General features: G+C 40.0%; 1 protein-coding gene across 16 annotated transcripts in view; it reads right to left on the bottom strand.

Moving 5' to 3' along the window:
* Nucleotides 1–22,931, bottom strand: part of LOC125878605 (transcription factor 4-like) — a 306,833-nt gene that overhangs the window by 24,181 nt on the left and 259,721 nt on the right. For all 16 annotated transcript variants that reach the window (XM_049559908.1, XM_049559905.1, XM_049559898.1 and 13 more), the window contains 2 exons: nt 16,846–16,928; nt 15,802–16,011 (listed from right to left, as the gene is read on the bottom strand). In XM_049559908.1, coding sequence (XP_049415865.1) covers nt 15,802–16,011; nt 16,846–16,928 — 293 coding nt within the window. The remainder of the gene's footprint in view (nt 1–15,801; nt 16,012–16,845; nt 16,929–22,931) is intronic.

Here is a 22,931-nt window from a genome sequence, read left to right as displayed (position 1 = left end):
GTTTGACTTTAAATACTATAAAACGTCAATTAATAGCCCAGGCTATAACTTGCTTAAATCACTGAAATCCGCAGGCCTGTATTTGGGACAGGCCTTTAATTCCTTCAACACAAAACTGTTGCTCAGCAAAGATCTCGAAATACAATCAATTTGTTATTTAAATCAGCAGGATCAGATATATAATAATATATATAATCAGATAATATATCAATTATGAATCATTCATTTGATCTGTCTTGCACAGACAGCACATCAGAGAGAGACAGAGTTATGGCAGCCGGCATACCGACACAACACCACTTTATCCTGCTGAAACAATACTCAGATACTTGGATAAATTTTTATGAAAAACCCTTTTGATTCTTTTGATATGAGGACCCTTACAGACTAAAGGAATATAAATAACTTACAGGGTAATTGAGGGTTGGACACATAATTTGAGATAGCCAACAGCACGGTTTAGTGCATCTGTAGAACTTATGTAGATAATAATGAACTGATTGGCAACTAGACCAGGTGTCTAACTAACACAGGCCTTTATTTGTCAATATTTGTAGCCACAGCGGGCTAGTAAGAGGGGCTGGGCTTTTACTTGGGACCAGGCTATTAACTGAAGTTTCACATTAAGTACTTTTGTCACTAACCTAATGTTTGTCACTAGTGTAGCATGTTACATATACTGGCAAATTAGGCTACATTGTTTTTAAAAGACGTCAACGGTGACTTGACCGGACGTGAAAGTCCTGTGCTTGTTTGACACATCCACTCCCACCCACCTGATAGTCTTTGATATTTGCACAGTATCATGCAGACTTCTGTCACTTTTTATGCTACGTCACATCTCTTCTTTTTCAGCTCCTGTGATAATTACTGTGATCACTAGAGGGTGCTGCCTTACAATAAACATACACATGGGTCTTAATAAACCATTTGCCCAGTTGACCTATACAATCGGGCTGGAATTTTCAGTAAAGATCAAACACAGTTTCAGAACAACTGAATTCAATGTCATGATTTTACATTCACTTTGAAGTTTTATTGGAATGCAGTTTTAAACTAATAAATCTAAATTCAAATCATGCTATTCAGATTCAGATTTTCAATGGAAATATTCAGTTCAAATTCAAATATAAATCTTTCATATTTAGTTTCTACTCACACAAATTTCAGCCCTTACAGTTCTCTCTAACTCCACTACTCCAGATTATTTCGTCCCTGCTAAAAAACCCCTCAAGATTGTCTTGATTGAGTTTCCAACCCAGGAAAACAGCTGCTTACGACACCACAATTTGATTATGTTAATTTGATCATGGTATATAGGAATATATACCATGTGAGCATATTACAAACTAGATACACTTAAGGTATTGAAACTAGATTTTGACACAGAGGCCTTTAAACAAAACCACGCAACAACATCAGCTGATAGAGAGCCTGCCTTAGTTGATATTACAATTGGGATTCCCTATCGATTGACAATTCATCGAATTACTAAAACTAACTGATAGGGAATGTGGGATCTTTGGGGCCCCTAGGAGTCCGGGGCCCTGTGGTAGTTGCCTGTTTTGCATGGCTGTTGGGTGTATAAGGTAGGAGAGGCTCTTTTTTGGCAGGATGACATAATGGTTTCAAACTATGTTCACTTTTGGACCAGATTATAACAATATGTGTAGATATTTTTTTACATTGAAATATATACACTATTATCTGTTGTGACGTTTTTGATATACTGTATGATAACTGTAGTGTAAATAAAGTTGTTTTGAAAATCAGATCCCTCTGTCTGTCTGTTAATCCAGCTGGCTGACAGAGAGGTCTTGCCCACCACATGCTAGACTCCCCTCTCGCTCCATGCAAATATCACAAAATGTCGACTGGCTTGTCTGCATGCACGTGTGTGTGTGTGTGTGTGTGTGTGTGTGTTTCAAGCTGAGCGTCCTTCGTCTATCCGTCCATATGTCTCTTTGCTCCCTTATTTATTATTTGCCTCTCGTCTTTCTTTCTGTCTTTTCTTTCCGTTCTCTGCCTTTCATCACTGCCTGGATTCCCAAATGTAAAATGGCAGCAGCGAGGGAGACAGAGAGGGTGGCGTACATTTTTAATGGAGGGCTTTTATATTTTAACGAGCCTTCCTTCTCTCTTCCTTAATTTAGTTCAATGAGGAGGGAAGACGAGGAGACAGACGGAAGAAAAAAATATAAATAAATTACACATAAACTGATCTGCTGCTGGTGTTGCTATGAGAGTCCCCATAAAACCACAGCCACACCCATTTATCACCGTCCCTCAGGTTCAAGACATCTGATTGGATGATGGACAAATCTAATTGTGCAGCCAATAACAAAATGAAATCAGTGACATTTACTGTCAGTGAGTAAAATTTGTTGATTTCAGCCATGACAGCATGAAAGCTGCGGAAAAAGCTAATTAGTAGATTTGGAGTTAAGATTATCTTGTCACAGTGTTGACATTTTTTTTGGTTTGTTCTGACTTTTTTTTTCCAGAGCTGCATTCAAGGACATTCGGAGAGCTCTGCTTTAATTGTTGACTGCTGGAAAGCGTCACTTCCATGGGATGTTGGGTCTCAAAATCAAATCCAGACAACAAACAAGTCACACATATGGTTGCTGTGAAAAGTATGAAGTGAATATTGTTTGCTTGATTTACAAAAAAAAACAAAACATTGCTGTCCTGCAGCCAAGTCTTAAAAACCAGATGTCTGAGTGTCCTTGAATGCACCAACAGGGAGAGTTTTCTAAACAGTTGCTGCTCTCAACTGCACTATCACAATAATGAAACAAAAGAAAAACTCCTTGTTGGTGCGTTCAAGGACCCCTCCAAAATCTGACAGTTGGTTGCTGATTAAAATCATGATTCCATTCACATCCTCTGAGCTACTGTGTGTAAGACATACACCACCGAAGAGTGTTTGAAGTTCCTACATCACCATGACATTGAATACAGGCTATATTGTCTGTAAGCTGATTTTGATAGAACGAACTGAAACTGGTTGCTGCCTTAAAGGTAGCAAATCAAGCTACAACCTGATGATGATGTATCAAAAACATGCAGCAATGTGTTTGTAGAAAAGCTACATGCAAAGGTACAATTATGGCTGGCGATTCCTTTATATTGGTGTTAATATGACACCCAAGGTTTCAGTGATGATACCAAAACAGCAACCGTTTTAATCAAAATCAAAAGTCATCTGGACAACAGGTTATCTGGATCCAGCTTCAAAAGTCTTGAGCTAAACAGGTTGTTTACTCTACAACATGTAGAAAATGTTTGACTCAATACCAGTTTGAAATTTGAAGGTAGTCCTGAGTCCTGACTATTTTGGTGTGCAGCAAGTTCTTTCTTAAAGCTACAGTCGGTAACTTTTTCAGAAAATATAACAAAAAGTTATGTTTTTATGTTCCTGCGTCTTAAAGTCAATGGGCTTTTTGAATCAGTATTTGGTTAGATGTCTGAAATTGAGCATAGCGTTAGTTCAGGCAGGACACGATGTCTGTTCTCCCTGCTTTATAGGCTATCCATGTAGGCACATGGAAGGGCAGAGAGGTATGCTCTACAATACTGCAATGGAAATAAAGTTTTCTATGGCAAAAGTGGTCTTGACTGAAATAAGGTCTTTGTTTAAAACAAGCTTAAGAGATTTTTTTGGTCAATGATATAAAATACGTAAGTAAATTCCCCACTCATGAGTTTTGAAGCTTTTGTTTATCTTAAAAAAGACCGTTGCTAACACAGAGGCTAAATGAGACCATAGAATGTCATCAGACCTAACATGGCTTTACAGCCTCACTGTGGTAGCAACATGAAGTCATGAGACCACAGTGTAGGTTGTTTAGAGCCTGGTGATTGCATTTATGCTTAAAAAAAAAAAAAAAAAAAAAGAATAAAAGTGATGTCAATTTGTGAAGATTATCTTGCTGAACCAGATAAGTATCATAAACATTTGTTTTCCACAGAGCTTATTTCTGCAATAACACAAAAGCCAATATTACTGGCTTTTTTCAAAGGAACCAGTGTGATGCTAACTTCTGCTTCAGCCTACAAAAACACTGCCATCCCTGGAGCACTCTATGCATTAGTTCAGTGATATGAAACAATGAGTAAACAAGACTAAGTATCTGGCTAGACATTTGTATCTGACAGTCTTTGACATATTTTACGTTTTGATGCCTAGTCCTATTGTATTGCAACATAAATAGTGCTACATGACAGGGAATCATTAATTCATTTTGTATTAACCGTACCTGAAAACTTTTATCTGTAGATTCTATCACCATTGCCTGTTTCCCATTTTTTTATAAGTTATTCTTCCTCTACGCTTGGGTGACACAGCCATACATAAATGTCATTCCCAAAAGCAGATTAAAATAAAGAAATTAAAAAAAAAGAGCAAGAGATAGAGGTGGAGGTGCTGAGTAGCTGTCATCTGCAATGCTGTTGATCAGTGGGAAGTGTGTTCATTTAAAATGTATGTGTGTGTGTGTGTGAGTGTGCTGATTACACAGGAAGAAGAAGAAGAGAAAGAAGGGAATTTCTGGGTCAAGAGATCTCACTCTCTCTGTAACACACACACACACACACACACGCACGCACGCACGCACGCACGCACGCACGCACGCACACACACACACACACACACACACACACACAAACACACATGCAGACAGATTTGTCATGCAGTTGTAAACAGTGGGGACAAGTCTGTCTGTGCTGCTGCAGTAACACGCCTGGGAGAAGAATAAACTCTGTCAATTTACTAACTCCATAAATTGTAATATTTCAGCCTGTATTAGACGGATTTCTGCAATTTCCTTTTGTCCTTTTCAATTATTGTTGCGGTCCGAAACAGTGCACCTCTGCAGAGAGGGAGGAGACGAAAGAAGAGGATGTAATATGAAGCAGGGATGGTTCATCCCCAGGGGAGAGGCAATGTTATCAGGAAACTTAGATCTTGATATTTCCTGTGCATTTATGGAGAATTCTGTCCTGAAGATGATTCAGGGGAGGGAGCATACTCTATATCAAATGGAAATCTGCCCATTTGTTGTTGACAATCGATGTCATTTAGTCATGAATTCTTGTGATGGTGAGATCTTCCTTGTAAATGCAATGCATATCTGTAGATGTGATATCCTGTACATTGGATATTTAAACAAACTGGACTGGGGTCTACATTGGTCTACGGTTAACATGCTCACACACACAGGGTGGAACATTCTTCAAACTGAACAGTCTCTCCTCTGTGCAAACTAAACACTTGACAGAAAGCACCTGCTGTAGCAACGTCAATACACACACACACACACACACACACAGAGCCAGCGTTGAGAACTTCCATGGGAGGAAAAGTACAGCAACATTTTCCAGTGGCGTGATATGTATGTATTTTTTTCTTAATTTCCGTGTAATGAAAGTGAGGGATGACAGACTCCTCTGTCAAGTAAAATGTCAATAAAAAAAAAAAAAAAGAAAAATGAAACAGAGGAGAGGGAGTCTCTGGGAAATATGTCATTTGGAAACTTGACATTAAGCAACAAGTCTTCGAACCCTCATGACCACACAGGATGTATGTTCCTACCCTCTAATACGTCCAACAGGAGCGCTGGCTGAATCAATGCCCCAACCAGCGTAGTTAGGTTTACGACAAAAATCATGGTTGGGTGTTGTTGTATTACCTACTAAACATAATATTACATACTACATTACGCGGTGGTGGCATGGTTGGATTTTTGGCACCAATTACTTGGGTTAGGATTAGAAAAAGATTGTGGCTTTGGTTAACATAAGTATGTTTGTTAAATACGGGACGTAACTGACAGACATAACATGTTACTATATAAAAGGATGTAAAGTACATTAAGTTAAAATAACTCAATAACTCAAACTCAACATTTTTTTAGTTTCAAATTACTAAATGAAGCTTTACACTCAACTTTTAAAGAATATTTATCAGTGTATCTGTATAAGAATATAAATCAGACAAACTACTGTAGGTGCATGCATATCATATTTCAATTATTTTCAAATTATAGCTCATTCCCTTTTTATCATTTTAACTGTATTTTGTACGTTCATATTATTTAGTATAAGTACGAGGTGTATTCATTTATTTATTTGTTGTTTGTCACAGTTAATCCTCTGTATTAACACTGATGAGAAACATTTTTGCATTTTTGTCACTCGACCTGAGACTCAAAACCATGTTGTATTAACCAGTTATCAAGGTCATTAAAGTTTATTCGTCTAATCATCTTCATGAACGCGGGGCCGCACACAAATGTTCAATGATCATAACCTCATTCCTCATAAATATTCATATCACTCGGCACACAGTGAAGACGTACCGCACCCAAACAACATTACCATACTATAGCCCTGTGTATTAACATACAGTGCTGTAATCCATCCTTTCAGGAAGTTGAGGAGAAACACAACAGCCCACACTCATCAAATGAATGAATTTGTTGTTATTTACAATACAGTGGTCACCAACTGAGGGTCAGAGTTTACGCATCTTTTTGTTTAGCATTACATTAGTAGCATATTAATATATCAAAAACATGAATAAATAGACTATACATACTATACGATGTCCAACAAATTAATTTATTAATGTATGAAATGCAAGGCAACACATAATTTCAGCCTATGGTTTGTTTCCACTATGCCCAGAAGTATGTGGACATCCATGCATTACAACCATATGTGATACTGAACATGTCCAAAACCATGGGTGTTACTCTGCCGTTACAAGAGCTGGTTTGGTCTAAACCACACTAGGAAATAACAACTTTAAAATACACAAACATTTACTGACAATGGGTGACCATATACTTTTGGCCATATAGTTTTAGAGCAGTTATTACTGTGATGAAGGTGAAGGGGGGATGGCAGATTTCCATCAGCTTATAGGAGCGCATTTAGTGACCGAGAAAGGAGATGCAGAGTATTAAAAGGCATTAGTGTGTTTTACAGCAAAGTGATGCAGATTACGATCCATTTCACTGCCTAATGGAGACACAGAGAGACATTTCTCCCCCTTCACCTCTCCCCTCATTTCAGAGTCCCCTTCCAAACTGATCTCTCAACTGTGTTATCACGCCACAACATAACCAAACAAAAAATGTTGCTTATCGTCTCTGTTTTGAGGCTTAATCTGTGTATTTCTATCCATGTAATAACAGACTGCAATGATGTTACCGTAAAGAAAATATAAATCTAATTGGAAAAAATGTAAAATGTCAGAGCATATGTGTAATTCTGCATTAATGCGTTTATGCATTTGAGTGTGTGCATGATGCACTCGTATATATATGTGTCTCTCGCCTGCTCTCGGTCTCTCCCGCATCAGTCTACCACCTGTTTTCCCAGAGTTATGACCTCAGCCTGCAGGCGTCTCTGCCTAACACTGCCAAACTATATACAGCTGTGTGAGTGTGCGTGTGTGTATGTGTGTGTGTGTGTGTGTGTGTGTGAAAGAGAAAGACACAGAGGGACAGACAGGGAGAGAGAAAATAAGAAAGTCAAGACAGGAAGATGAAAACAAAAGTGACAGAAAATATGTAATAAAGTAAATATGTCATAAAATGTGTGTCAATGAGAGAGAGGTGTGTGTGTGTGTGTGTGTGTGTGTGTGTGCATGTGTGTGTAGTGTGTGTGGGAGCCTAAAAACAGCAGGAAAGAGGGAGAGTTGTCACATCTGCAAGAGAGTGAATGGAAAAAAATACAGGAAAGAAACAAGAGGCGAGAACATGAAGTATGGGAAAGTTACGGAAAAAGAGACTGAGAAAGAACAAGATGAAAAAGAAGTAGAGAGGGAAAAGGAAGACGGGAACATCAAGAAAGACAAAATAGACAAATAAAAATAAAAAAAGAGAGGAAGGACAGAGACTAGTGAAAGAGGAAAAAGGTGGCGAGGGATGACGATGAGAAAAAATGAAGGCAAGACAGAAAGACAGAAAGAAAGAAAAGAGATTGGGAGACAGTGAATGTATGCATGAGAAAAACAGAAAAAGTCTTGCTTCAAACACAATGGCTTCATTTTAGCAATGACATCACTCCTTCCTCTCAGTTAATTTTCCACTCATTTTTTTCTGTATTTCTACCAAGTCTCTTTCCTTTCTTTTGGTTCAAACTTCCTGTTTACACTGTACACACACACACACACACACACACACACACACACACACACACACGCCTGGGAGCCAAACCTCTATACTTCTGGGTACCAACTGAAATGTGTCCACAAGATCTAGTACTGAAAACTGTAAAGATCTGTGAGCAGCTTAATCAAGGTTGTTTGTCCGTTTCAACGATCTTTCACTAATTGTTACCAAGTGTGTTCATTTAGGATCACTTAGGTCAAAGAAAGCTTTATTTCCAAATGCAGTACTATATTTGGCGGTATGACTCTGTTCTGGGGCCTCTCTGCCTTAGTAGGGCCTACACAGAAAGACTCTTCCATGCGCCTACGTGGAAAAGAGAGAGAGCACACCCCTCTACCCCTCCACATGCATACAAGGAAAGCCTTAAGGCAGAGAGAGAGCACACCTCTCTGCCCCTCCACACACATACAAGAAAAGCCTTAAGGCAGAGAGGGAGAGCACACTTCTCTGCCCCTCCACATGCATACAAGGAAAGCCTTAAGGCAGAGAGGGAGAGCACACCTCTCTGCCCCTCCACACACATACAGGGAAAGCCTGAGGCAGAGAGAGCAAACCTCCCTGCCCTTCCATGTGCCTACATGGAAAGCCTAAGGCAGGGAGAGCAGCAAAGACCCCCCAGGAACAGAACAGAGCAGCATCAATGACAAACAGAAATGACATTGATAAGTCAGACACAACATGAAAAGGAGGAGCTGGGGTGGAGGCGGGTTGCAAAGCAGCTTGCAGAGGAAGCAGCAACAGTAGGCAGGCCAGAGCAGTTTAAATAAGGCGCCCTGAATGAGATTTGCCAATTGGTTGCATAGAAAGGAATCATGTGATCTATCAGCTGACTCCCTTCCATCAGTCAGCTGCTCCATCAGCTGACTGGGCTGTTTGAGATTAGGTGATGCAGCTGGGATGGGAGCTGAGCTTGACATCGTGTCCTGACTGAACTAATGCTACGCTCAATATTTGGTACTGATAAGAAGCACAGATGTCGTACTAGACCTAGTATAAAAAAGTGATTCTGATTGTGCCTCCGACTGCTGTCTTCTCTATAGCAACATTAGCTGGGGCTCATGGGTAACGTAGTACTTGAGCCATCAGCCATACCAAGCTGACAAAAGTAAGCTGAAATAGTTCATACGGTCATAAGAGAAACCTACTGTATTGTAAAACTATCCATGTGACTCATCTGTGTCTACACTGAGGGATATTGGGAAGATAATCATATGAATACTTTGAAATGGGAATTTAGAGTAAGGAGAAATACTTCTGGAACTTCCCTGGAACTTTCTTCCAATTAAACTACTTTATGGAGAGGAGTCCCCACAACTTGGGCTCAGGCTTTGGTCCCCACATTATGATGTCAACCAGCACATGCAATTGTCCAGGATATTTATAAGCCAGTGTGGGTGTGTGTAGTTAGAGGGTATTTCCATAGTCAAGCTACGCTGTGAAAGGCTGCGAGCAGTTGAGCCACACAGATATGCAGTTTAGTACAACAGTTAATCTGAGATCCAGAATGCAATATTGCAGCCAATACGCTTGATACGCATCTCAGGATCAACAGAGACTGATTGGGTAGTTAAGTGGAAGGAAAAGTGACACCATCCGAGCATGGGTTATAAACCACAATTCCAATACAATTACAAAATGTTCTGGATTCTGTCTCACGTCTTTGTCCTAACCTGTCACAAGTATTTCAAAGAGGACATCAGGAAATGAAAAAGGCACTTAGAGTCCTAATTAAAAGTAGCAAAACGTAGCATATTGCAGTCTAATTTACAGTAATTTTGTGTACGTCTATTGACTTCCTGTCAGCTCTACAGTTGCGTTAACTTCACCCCTTTTTGTTGTTGTATAATAGTGTTTTCTACACCTTTTTGATAGCGATGTTAGCCAGTCAGCTAGCTTAACTGATTGCTAAAATGAAGAGAAGCAATATCAAGTTTATGCGGACGGCAGTCAGCTATATGGAGCTTTACTGTTCGCTTTCACATAACGGTGTACATCAGTAGTCACTTCAATTTTTGGCAACTCTTCAAAGCCGCAAGAGTAAAAAGTCATAGCAACCTGACGTTAGCAAAGCTGGTGGCTTGGTGCTACACTGAATGACTAGCTACCATCGCTAACAGTTATATAGGACATCAAGGTTATTTAATATAATCAAAAGCATTATATACAAAAACAAACTATATTTTATAAACAATATGAACAAAGCAAACTGTGTAAAGTGAAGTAACTAAGTTATAGTTGAAAAAGCATTGTGACCACTGGGTTAGCCTACTGTAGAGTACAGGAAGTAAAAAGACGTGCTGTTCTTAAAATGGATGTATTTCAGCCACTGAGGACACAGTGAAGGGAAAGAAGCTGCTAAAGGTTTGTTGGGTTCGGCCCTGATACCAAGCAGGACCACAACAGTGCGGAGCGACTGTCCCTGATGTGAGGATGTAGTGGAAATGCATGTCATGAAGCCCCAAGGAAAAACCCTATTATAGAGCTGCTGCGTTTTCAGTCTTAATGAGTCTGTTTGTCTATCGGCCAATAATCCAGAGCCTGAATAAACACACATACGGGTCCTGATGACAACACAAGGAGCAATTTATGAGCTTCTGTGTGTGTGTGTGTGTGTGTGTGTGTGTGTGTGTGTGTGTGTGTGTGTGTGTGTGTGTGCCTGCCTGTGTTTTGAATGAGTCCATAAGCAAACATTGTTTTTTTTTAACTACATATCCCTCACTTCACTTTCTCTTTTTCCACTGGGTGCAAACCTATAAAACAAGTCAGAAATGTTTTGGAAAAATTTCAAGATTAAACTGAAAAGTAGTTTTTATAAATATGACCCTTAACAAAAAGTTAACCTTTCATGTTTTCTTGGGCTGAACCACACATCACTTTATTCAGCCTAATGCAAAATTTGTCTCTGGGGATGTTCAAAGAGCAGAAAAATGTTTAAAAGCACCCAGAATGAAACTAAAAAGTAGTTTGTAGGTATTTCCCTTAAATTTTAAGCATTTTATTCACCACACATGTAAAATGGCATCATAAATCCAAAAACACTACTCTTTTTTTCCACTTTTGTCACATCTTTATGCACACAGAAATGTGTTCTGTCAAACTTAGAGCACAGTAAAAATTCACATTAATTTTAAGTGTTTTCTTATGCTTCAAAGTAGCTAGTAATGTTATTAAGATCCCTTAGCTCTGACTATTACCTTTGGTGTATTCTTTCTTTGTCCACCATCTTTAAAAGCAGACAAACAATATTTCATTCCATTTTGTGAACTTGTTCTGTTTGTTGTCTCTTTGCTCCAAATTCCCCTTTCTTCATTTTAATTACTTATCTCGAAGCTGCACTAATCAGTATTTTTGACCACTGGGGTGCAAAACTCCACAACAAGCTACCAACAAACATAAATGTTGTGTTTGTGTCCACATGATTAATTTAATTCTAACATTTATTGTCTTAGTAGCTCTGGTTTGGTCTCCTCCTACTTCCAAAAAAATACCAGATTATGTGAACGGCACATTCTCCTCATTGGGAGAAAAAAAAAAAAAAAGCGCCAGAGAGTGTCGTTCCTGTGGGCTACAGCAACACTAAACCCCTGAGCTTACCTGAGAAGAACAAAATGCACAAACCTGCTATTTTTAAATAACCCATGGAGAGAGACTCTCACTGCAACCTGTTTTATTTTGTTCTGAAAATGTCGGCGTGCAGCCTCATTCTGTGGACGATAAACGAGGTGCAGACTTCCATCAATAATGAGGAAATACAGTGAGTGCTGGACGGAGCAGTGAGTGACAACCACCCGCCCACATTTAAGAGTATGGTTTGCAGTGGAAACACCAGGGTCTAGGTACCATGTCTGAAGGGTTACTTTTGGTTCCAAAGGCACCATACCGAAAGTGTTCGGTGGAAATGGGGCTTTACACTCACACGGAGCACAGCAGAGTGGAGGGTTGAAAATGGCTGCACTCCGTGTTGCTGTGCAAAAAAGCTTTGCAAGAAAAAACACCTGTATGAAAGCTGAATAAAACAAAAGGATTGGGCTCTATATAGCTCAGTAGAGCCAGACCTGATACTGATCTTCAAGATCAGATTGGGACATCCCTATTGGAAACAGAGTCCTCAGAACGGTCTGAAGTCTGAGGTTTTTGCTCCCGGGGATTACTTGTACCTCATTATTTCAAACTTTGGTCATATTTAATTTGAACATCTGACATTGTAGTATTAAATTTATATCAGACATAAAATAATGAAAAGCATTATAGGCCCCCTTTAAGATTAAAGAAGCAGGAAACACAACAAAAATACACATGTAAGAGGGGGGCAGAAACAAGTGAGAGAGACAGAGAGAGAGAGACAGCTGGACAGATATGCGTGAGAAGAAGATAATCTCTGTGGGAGCTGTCCAGCGCGCAGACACACACACACACACACACACACACACACACACACACACACACACTCACTCCACTGTTCCACAGGTGCTCTCCATTTGGAAAACAACACTTCAAAGTAAATACTTTAACAAAGACCAGAGCGAGGGGGACAAAGCTCCTGAACTACTGTGGTGAGAATGGAGTGAAGCCACTACTAGTGCCCCCTAGAGGCTGCAGTGTTTATTACAGCCACCATACAAAACTGTTAAACAGAAGAAAAGTCAAACTGTCCCTCCAGAAGCCTGATCGATGACGTCTCTAATGCTGCAGCCAAGTTTCTGTTCAGACAGCGAGGTGTTGAAGAGGTAGTGACAGTGTACAGTTTTTCTCCTGTGTTGGTTTGCACGAACATCTGGTGTGAGTGTGTGTCTACAAGTGAATATGCACAAACGTAAAGCACAAATAAACAAAGTAGGTCTGACTGAACATGTTCAGGCATCTGAATGTGTTTATACTGGCTGTGTTTCATAATGCTCTCCCTCTCTCACCCTCCTACATCTCCTTATGTCACACAGCTGTTTGGTTCTTTATGTTTATTGTTTCAAGTTGACAAAAAAAAAATTCCCAAATTAAGTATGGAAAACATTAGTGCTGTCTGTCTGACTTCATATTTTTTAATTAAACCTCTTTCCATTGTTTCCTCTCCTCTTGTATTGTCTTTTATGCTCCTCATTCGACTTTATTAACCCACTACGTAAACTTTTGTTAGACCATGTGTATATTGTTTGTTCTTCACACTGTGATCTTTTTAAAAAATGCCAACGACAGCAAAAAGTTTAAGACTGACTCGCCACTTCATGTTTTTCAGCTGTGTGAAGTCATGTCGCATTTGCCCACTTAAATCCACTGCAAAAAATTTAAGAAAGTTGGACTTTGTATCGTTGAAGATAAACAAGGCAAGTTATCTTGTCGAGCAACACAAGCAAGGATATTAAACATGTTTCAGTGTAACTGGTCTTGATTTCCCTTTGTAAGATATTCAATCACTTTCATCAGTTACATTTTCCTGTGAAGCTCCACATTAACAAAGAAGCATCACTGTATTGAAAGTTCCTCTTTACAGTCTGATAGTGTTTCATAGAGGCCTGATTTTTGTGATGCTTTCAGGAAGTCTTCACTTATTTTTGCTTACATGATTTTTAAAATACCAGCACATCTATCTAGATCCACCTGTCTACAATGGTAATTTTTGCGTTAAAAAATATAACAATGATGATGATGTGATTTTTGCTGGGCAATGTAAAAACACAGCATGTTCCCTAACATCTGGAATATGATTTGTAGGCCAGGGCATCTCTGTAGCACCACAATGTCTCGTTTAAAATGGTATGATTTGACACGTTTTTACCGCTATCAAGAAATTTGCAGCTCTGGCAATCTGAATACTGCACTTGGCCAAATTGCGACATAGATAATAGTTAGATTATGTGTGCAGCGCTAATCATAAGGTGCATCTCTATCCACCTAAAAAAGTCTAAATATCGCAAAAAAGTTTTATGCTTCAGAAAAGTGGAAGGCCAAAGTTGGTGTATTGATTAGGAATGTAAGTGTCTATATAGCAATAGCCTGACACCCATCAACCAGTAACTGACTGGTTAATTAAAAAATACAAACAAAAAAGCACAATGACAAGAAATACAAGAGGGCTTTTCTGTTAGTCCAGTACTCCACTGATGCAGTGTGAGCTTAAGTGTTGCATTTCAAAGCATTTTCCATTATATTTCATGACAAATGTCTTGCCTTCTATTTTCTTTCGGCTTTACTGTCCGAGCTCGCAGCTTTAACATGCGTAAACATAGTGCCTGCTGCCCACCCTCCAGCCTCCACTGCTTAGCTAACGTTTGCCTTAATATAATGTAATCAATTTAATAATAAGTTGTTCAAAATGTTCTATTGTCCAGTGTGCTCTCGGGTTATTATTTCTCTCTTATTTTATTTTCGTTTAGGTTTGACTGGCACGCTTTAATCACGTCATCTCGTGACACCTGACAGGAATTAGACCTGATTATGTCAACAAACCAACTATCAAATATTTGCATAATAGTTGTTGATGGAAAGGTGCATAAATTCTCATGTTCTTGTGCGGAAATTCTGAAAATTCAGTCCAAATTTGTGCTATACTCAGATGGAGAATTAGATTCTTTGCAGTGCCAAATGAGTGTCAAGATCAGCACAATTTATCTTGATTAAGTGTAACCTTCCTCTTTGTCCCATTCTTTTTTAAATTATTTTTCTACATACATAGTCTTGCATACAAGTTATAAATCCCTGTCATTTTAATTACTGTGTATCCTGTCTTTTTCATACATTGTTGTCAGCCTGGTTCCCTTTTAAAAAAAATAAGACTGAACATGAGCACTGATGACATTTTGAGTTTGACCTGGTTGCATTGTATCAAGCATTTTTTTATGGTCAGGAAAAAGCCTAACAATCAGATTCCAACCTTTCAAAGATAAACAACTATTTTTATATAGGGGGGGTTAGGGCTTAACAAAATAAAGCTGGTGGGTGGTTATTGTTGGGCAAGCAAAAACATTTGCATGAAAAGTGCCCTGATGCAGGTGACCTAGTGAAAAGGGGTTCTTAAACATTCCCTCCACCGAGGTTTCAGAAAGCTCAAATCATCCACAACCAGGGCAGCAAAAGACAGCAAAGCGGTTTCAAAAGGCCTAGAGAACAGAGTTTCTGGTTGACAATATCTGGCGACGTTAGGTCGAGGAAGGATCAGAATACCCTGGATGTACAACTCTCCACCTCTCTTAAGCCCTAAGGAAGGGCGGTGTCACACCCTGATTGGCCCAGAGGGGAAATGTGCCAAGCTGCTCTCAATCCTCATTAAATAGCCAGTTCCCACACCCTGCACAACAGGTGATCTGAATAAACCTCCAATCAACTCAGGGGAATTGTGACTTTCAGAAAAAATGAGTTGAGAAAAGGGAAATGACATCATGTCCCAAGGAACTGCTACAATGTGTTTTTAATAAGCAGCTCAATATGAAGAGACTTTCAGCACTAAAATATCCGAACAGTAAATTCAAATTCTTTCCAGTAAAAGGCTTTTGTAAAACGTGCATGGTTCTGCTTAAGGAACAAAGCCATATTAACACTGAGAACCATATTTAGTGGGATTAAAGTGACTTCTGTCATCACTCTGACACTCATTACTACAGTATAAGAACATGCTCTCAGGTCCTACCATGAGGGAGTGTCTGTTGGCTGACAGCAGTCCCGTCCCGTACCCGCTGCTCAGAGCGCCCATGGCGCCATTGTGCGTATGTGCGGCCCCGATGAGGTTGTGCATGTCACCGTGCCCGCTGGCCATACCCGTCGACGGTCCCACCGCGTGGCTCCGCAGTACATGGATGGCATCGTCCAAACGCTCCAGACGGTCCTCGATACGACTTTGCTGCAGAGCGAAGAGATGAAGAGAGGGATGAGAAACATGCTGGAGTTTTCTTTCAGAAGAAACTCTGAATGTAGTTCAAGTTCTGATGTAGTTTGGATGACAGAGAAAACCCAGGATGTCCTGATCTCTGTGATTCATTAGAAGCTGAAGACAAATTATAGACCTACAGATTATGAGTTCTGAGTCTGGTCTGGTACAGTAGACGTGTTTCCACCTAGAGGTTGCTATTATGCAGAAATATGCAGTTCTGTGTCTAAAGATGGCAATCAAGAACCAGTTCCACTTGATTCCACACTGTCAGATCCATCATGATCGTATGCCTCTGAACTTATCAATTCCTTCAATCAATGCTGCTATGTTTTTCTGACAGTTTCTGATGTAAACTCATGTGTCTACACTGCTGTAAACTTGTACCACGAAGGTTATGATGGAGAGGACCAAACGTTCAAAAGCATGATGTAGAAAGGCTTAGCAGATTTTTTCTTTGATGCAGGAAACCTAAATGGAAACTAATGCCGTACAACTATTCCATCATTTAAAACAGAAACCTCCTTTATTTCCACACAGAAAACTGATCACGAATCAAAAAGGGAATGCATAAAGAACCAAATTGATAGGCAGAATCAATAACGGCATTGGTATTAGTAAAATCAATTCCCACCCATATTTGTGGCTGTGTGTTACTTAAAAAGTACATTAAGAAATTAAAAGTACAACAATTACATCAGCTGAGCTTTACAGAGCGAGCTCCACCCCAATATGATGAATGTGAATGGAATTCATGTATATATATGTATTAGACATGTACACAGTGTGGTGTGCGTGCGTGCATACCAGAGAGTGTAATGGAGCCGCCTCATAGTTTGGCGATGAAGCTCCCTGTCCACCATTCCTGGACCAGACAGCTGAACTGGCAGCTAGGAGAGAGGAGACAAGGAGACATCATCAAGAGAGGAAATTGGGAAAGAGGAGTTGGAATAATAACTAGAGACTCAGTGAGTTTTGTGTATTTGTTTGGTTTAGTTTAAATTGACATCCCTTCATCTGCATGCAAGTCCTGTGACAGACTGCCACCATGCCCAGGGTGAAACCTGCCACTCACCCAGTGCATGCTGGGATAGGCTCCAGCCCCCTGCGACCCTGCACAGGCTAAGTGCGTACAGAAAATAGATGGCTGTCTGCGTGTGGATTAGAGCCAAAACCTCCTCTCCCTTTATACATTTCAGAAAGAAACCACTCAATGTAGCGCCAAACGCCACACAAAACATCTTTACACACGAGGAGTGTTTCATCGTATCCACTCGTGGTGCTCGGACATAATACACAGTGAGATGAGGAAGAAAAGACAAAAACAAACCAACTCATATCTCATAGCAGAAATGCTAATATCAGGCTTTTGTCTTTGAAAAGGTACAAGTGGTTGATTAGCATGGGCCCTCTGCAGAATAAACAAGCTTTGTGTCTCTGTTCTTTTCTGCTTTTGTGTTCGCCGTCGCTCTGAAGGGTTGTATCTGAATCGACAGGTCTCATTAGCTGGTAGACAGAGAGACAGCGACTTGTGTGAATTGACATTAATATGAGGCTCTGAGTGATGATGAACTGGTATACGGAGGCCTTTCAACGGCGTTTCCAGATGTGAGACAAGCTTTAAAGCTTTAAAGAGTTCACCTGTATCACTACAAAGCATGTTACGCTACCAGAAATGTAGTAGTCAATATCAGTACCAGTGAAATTCTACAATTCTCAATACCTTATCTCATTCCACAGTTAAAAAAACAAAACAAAACAATAAACCCCATGTGCTTAAACATACAATCTTTTAACAAAAACAACTGAATTGAATTAAAGTAGTCTATGTGGGTTCATGCGATTTTGTGGGCGAAGACAATATATTGCCTACAGCATATTAACATATTTCATGTTCAGCATTTGTACATGTATGATGTGATGGTTGGTCTTTGTGCTATTTGTCCCACCCTTCCTCCACTGTGATTGGATGGCTGGGTAAGAAGCGACAGTGACAAATGCAAGTAAAGATTTTTTGATTGGGAAATTTGCTGTACTTCAAAATAAAGTGTGTTTATTACAAATGTGAAACAGTCATACATCACTTGCGGTCCATTGCACTGCAGTCCATTTTGGACCATGACACATCAGTTGGGAACCACTGGTTTAGAAGACAGAGGCGAGGTCATTAAAAAGGAAAAGAAGAGGACCAAAGATTGATCCTTGTGGGACGCCACACAGGATGTTTGCTTCATAATTAGGGGTGCTTTTTGGTGATACATACTGGTTTCTATTTCTAAGGTGCCCATGTACCTTTAAAGAACCTTACCAGTAAGGAATTTAATTTGGCGAGTAAAATTTCAGGGTTAACTGTACCGAAAGTTTCTCTCCTGTGTAATGTCATTTGGTTTGGTTTGATACTTTGAATAAAAACCTGCTGCAAACATAGTGGTTAACTATGGTTTCCTCTCCTGTATGAGTTCCTGAGTGTTCCTTAAGATTTCCACCAGCAACCCGAAAAAACTGCCATACATGCAGTGCTCAGAGCAGTGCTGGTGTTTGTAGTATAGCATAAATATGCGGTGCTCCCTTTGCAAAGATCTAACAAAATACGCTGGCCTTAGGAAAACACGGTGAATTGAGAAAGAGCAGTCACTACAGCTGCACTTGTCACCGTCTTCCACAGGTTGTTGTTATTCCATGCTTGTAGGTGTTCTTCTTCTGCATTTGGCATTTAACAGCAGACTAGAACACTTGTAAGTGTATATGCTGCCCTGTGACATCCAGAAGAATTGCATCCTGGGCAGAGGTACAGTGGTGGTTGATGAGGTTGTTGTACTAATAGGGAGAAGTGTAGGTTATTGAGGAGGAAGTGCTCATACTATCCTGTATATTCCAGTGGCTTTTTGGAGAATAGGAGGGTATATTGTGAACGGGCAGAAAAAGAGTTGGGTACATCCTATATACCTGAGTATACTCTCCACTAGACTAGACTAGAGAATTTTGGCATCGACTTGGTCCTGAAGTATCGGTTTTCATGATGACGCTCATTTCTACAGCCCCATCTGTATCTGGTCAAGCAGATGGTTTTGGTTTAAAGCCCAGTTCAGACCAGTGGTTCGCAATGAGACGAAACCGTTTTAGAACGTTGCAGAGAAAGTTGCAGCAGTGTGAACTAGCTGTCTGATTTCGACTCAAGCCGGCTGATGGTGTCACCTGCAACTTAGCTGGTCAAATCACCAGCAGCTGGTTTTATAATGTAAAGCATATCACCTGTAATGAAGACTGCAGGTCAAGTCAAAATGACCACAGACAGTGTGTTCTGTCCCCACCGAGCCCTCTGTTTCCGTCCTTGTACTATGCCGGTGTCAGCAAGTGGGCCGCTCTTGTTTTATGTTTTCCGCCATTTCCTCACTACAATAAATGCAACTGTAGCCAGTATATCTCTATCCTCATTCATCTTTTAAGAAGAAACAAATTATATTTAGCCACAAAATAAGCCTGAAAATCAGAAAATCAGAATGGAAGTCCAGAGAGTTATTGCACAGAGATGATAAACCATCTCATTTAGTTGCAATGGTGTGAACCAGCAGGTTTTTAGAATGCTGCAGAACGGAGCGTTGCAAGTAATTGCATGTTTCTTGTTGTGAATCACTGGCGTGAACTGGGCTTTACGCGTCCAGATTCTTAGAGTTTCTATCTCTTCCATTCACTACCAGAGTGCTGGGGTAGTGAATGGAATTCAATTTGAGGGGAATATAATGTTTAAAAAAAAATCAGAAGCAACACATATGTCTAGAGACACCAACAGTGTCCTTGTTACTCAGGGTAAAACTCAGAACACACTCAACAGTGTTTAATGGAACTACTGTCCACAAAAAAAAAAACACCCATCAACCAAGCAACCACAATGAAAGCAATGTCAAAGTACCTGAAACTGCAGTTCCTCAAATAGCCACTAGAGGCTGGCTCCAAAAGCATGTCCATGTTTACAGCAGAAATAAACATGTTTACAGCCTGGTACAAAAACAGCGTTGGTCTCTAAAACAGATTTCTTGCTTCATGTCAACTGTTCAGGGAGATGAATTGTCTTAGAACCCACAGCTCCACCCTCTGGCCTAAATAAGGTCACTTCTGATTCCAAAAACTTTAGATGGCAACAGCCATAACGTCAAACTCGAGGCTTCAAAACAGGAGTCCACAAACTGATGGGTTATGTCATGCTGTCAACACTGCCTGCAGTTAGAACCCGTATGTTGTCCACTTATCGGGGTCTGCAAAAATGATTGATCATGTATATATGTCTTACAATATTGCCCTTGTGTTTACATATATGTTTGTTTACATAACAGTGTTACTAACACTTTAGCCAACATGATGCCGGAGTAAACAGCAGAGTTTTCCAGATGATTAAAAGACTGAAACAGAACGGAGAAAAAAACCCTATACTGAGATTTGTTTTGCTGTAAATGGTAGCTGCACTTGTATGGCACCTTTCCAGTCTTCCGACCACTCAAAGTGCTTTTACACTACAAGTCACATTCACCCATTCACACACTACCATACAAGGTGCCACCTGATACTCAGTAACCATTCACAGGCTCTCACACACCGATGGAACAGCCATCAGGAGCAATTTGGGGTTCAGTATCTTGCCCAAGGATACTTAGACATGGAGGCTTCAGGAGCCGGGGATCGAGCTTCCAATCTTCCGACAGGTGGATGACCCACTCTGCCTCTGAGCCACAGCAGCTCTAATCTAATGCTGTCATTAAAAGTGAATTGCTCGAAGGATTATCGAAGGTTGACGAATTATTTTGTTGGATCAAGAGAAATGTGATGTTGAAAAATGGCTGTCATTTTTTTCCAGTTTGAAAAAGACAACCTAGTTAGTGATGCTTTTATCACTCAGGTGTCTCATTTGTCATCTTCTCTTTAATCTTTTTTCTCTTCTTTCTTAATTCCTATTCGTGCACTTGTTTTCTCTTATTACGCCTCTGATATCCCACAGTTATCTTGTCTTTTCTCCTCGTCTCTTGTCTCCTTTATTTGTCTCCTCTCCTCGTCTTTCTTCTCTTTACTCGCCCTTATATTCCTATTTTCCTTCCTACTCTTCTCTCCATTGCTTAATTGTCTTCCTCTCTCATTCCTCCATCTCCTCTCCTCCTTTATTCCCTTTTCTTACCCGTCCATTCTTGTCCCCCTCCTCTTACTTTCCCTCTGCCCTCACTACTGATCTCTCCTTTGTAACTCTGATCTCATCTCATTAGCTCGTGTTTCTCTTCTTTTTCCCCAAATTGTCTTCCCATTTTGTCTCCCAGTCTTTTCTCTCCCCTCTCCTTTATTCATATTACATGCTCATTTCCATATGCTAATTAATGAATAATCACCTGGGTACATTCATGTGCAAATACAAATATATGTATTAAACGGCAGGGTAAATTATTCCAAGTCCAACACTGTAAAACACCCTCACAGAATTAGCCTTGGATATCAATTTGCATGTAGTTTGCTCTAATAGGCTTCATTTCTAATTTGTAAAAAGTGCGGTAACTCTGACACAATGATAAACACCAATTATGGTTTAGCAGGCAATATCCGAGGCGGCTATAATGACGAGGAGGAGGAGAAGGAAGAGGGGAGGGAGCTGGTGTTTGCAGAGCCGGTAGGTTTGTGAACGATTTGTCGAAGTGGTGCTCGTAATTAAAGCTATCAGTCACAAGGCGCGGCACAGAAATATCAAACGGTGTGTGTAGCAGCGACAATTAGAGACAAATTCGACACAACTATTATTAGGAAAAGTCATTTTTCACTTTAAGGAGCAGGGAGAGTTTACAGCATCAGCCGCGAGGAGGAGTAATTGGTGGAAATAAGAGGAGGAGGAGGAGGAGGGGTATGAAGAGGAGACACAGCGCTCATTAATGTGGTTTTATGGTCTTATTTTACATCTAGTGAGAGCATTTAAAAAGCAGAAAATCCTCTTAAATTATTTAGTACAATGTAAAGGTTTATTTAAATGTGTTGATTTAAGTTTATCTAAATAACCTTTATATTTTTTCCCATTTATTACTTCCTCCCAGAGCTGTAGTCAAGTCACTGTAAAAAACTGTCTCAAGTCTCAAGTCATTTGAGACTAGTTCAAGTCAAGTCTCAAGTCATTTGATATAGGTTCATGTCAAGTCTGAAGTCATTTGAAACAGTCCAAGTCTCAAGTCATATAAAACAAGTTCAGGTAGAGTCCCCAGTCATCTGAAACAGGTCCAAGTCTTTTCACAAACCATTTGAAACAAGTTCAAGTCATCCCAAGTCATTTGAAACAGTCCAAGTCTTGTCTTAGGTCCTTCAAAGCAAGTTCAAGTCAAGTCTGAAGTCATTTGATACAAGTTCAGTCAAGTCTCAAGTAATTTGATAGAAGTTCAAGTAGAGTCTGAAGTCATTTGAAACAGTCCGAGTCTTGTCCTAAGTCCTTTGAGGCAAGTTCAAGTTGAGTCTCAGGTCATTTTATACAAGTTCAAATTAAGTCTTATGTAATTTAAAACAATTTTATGTCAAGCTCTCAAGTCATTTAAAACAAATTCAAGTCAAGCCTCAAGTCATTTGAAACAAGTTCAAGTTGAGTCTCTAGTCATTGAAAACAAGTTCAAGTCAAGTCCCCAGTCATTTTATACAAGTTCAAGTCAAGTCTCAAGTAATTTAAAACACCCTCAAGTTAAGTTTCAAGTTGTTGGAAGCAATTTAAAGGCGTTGTATGTAAGAATGTGGCCAAAACGGTTACTGCACTCAAATTCAAAATACTGCTGCGAGTCGTGTCTGCCCCCCCCCCACAGATTCGAGGTTGCTGGACAGCAGCACACTGGAGACTGATTTGTTTGCCCATGGGCGGCTGCTGTGGCAGGGCCGCGTCGCCGCGTCCT

Source organism: Epinephelus fuscoguttatus, linkage group LG18 (assembly GCF_011397635.1).
Source record: "Epinephelus fuscoguttatus linkage group LG18, E.fuscoguttatus.final_Chr_v1".
In the NCBI taxonomy this organism is placed as follows: domain Eukaryota; kingdom Metazoa; phylum Chordata; class Actinopteri; order Perciformes; family Serranidae; genus Epinephelus; species Epinephelus fuscoguttatus.
The sequence above is the reverse complement of the archived record's forward strand: the minus strand, read 5'-3'. Positions and strand labels throughout refer to the sequence as shown.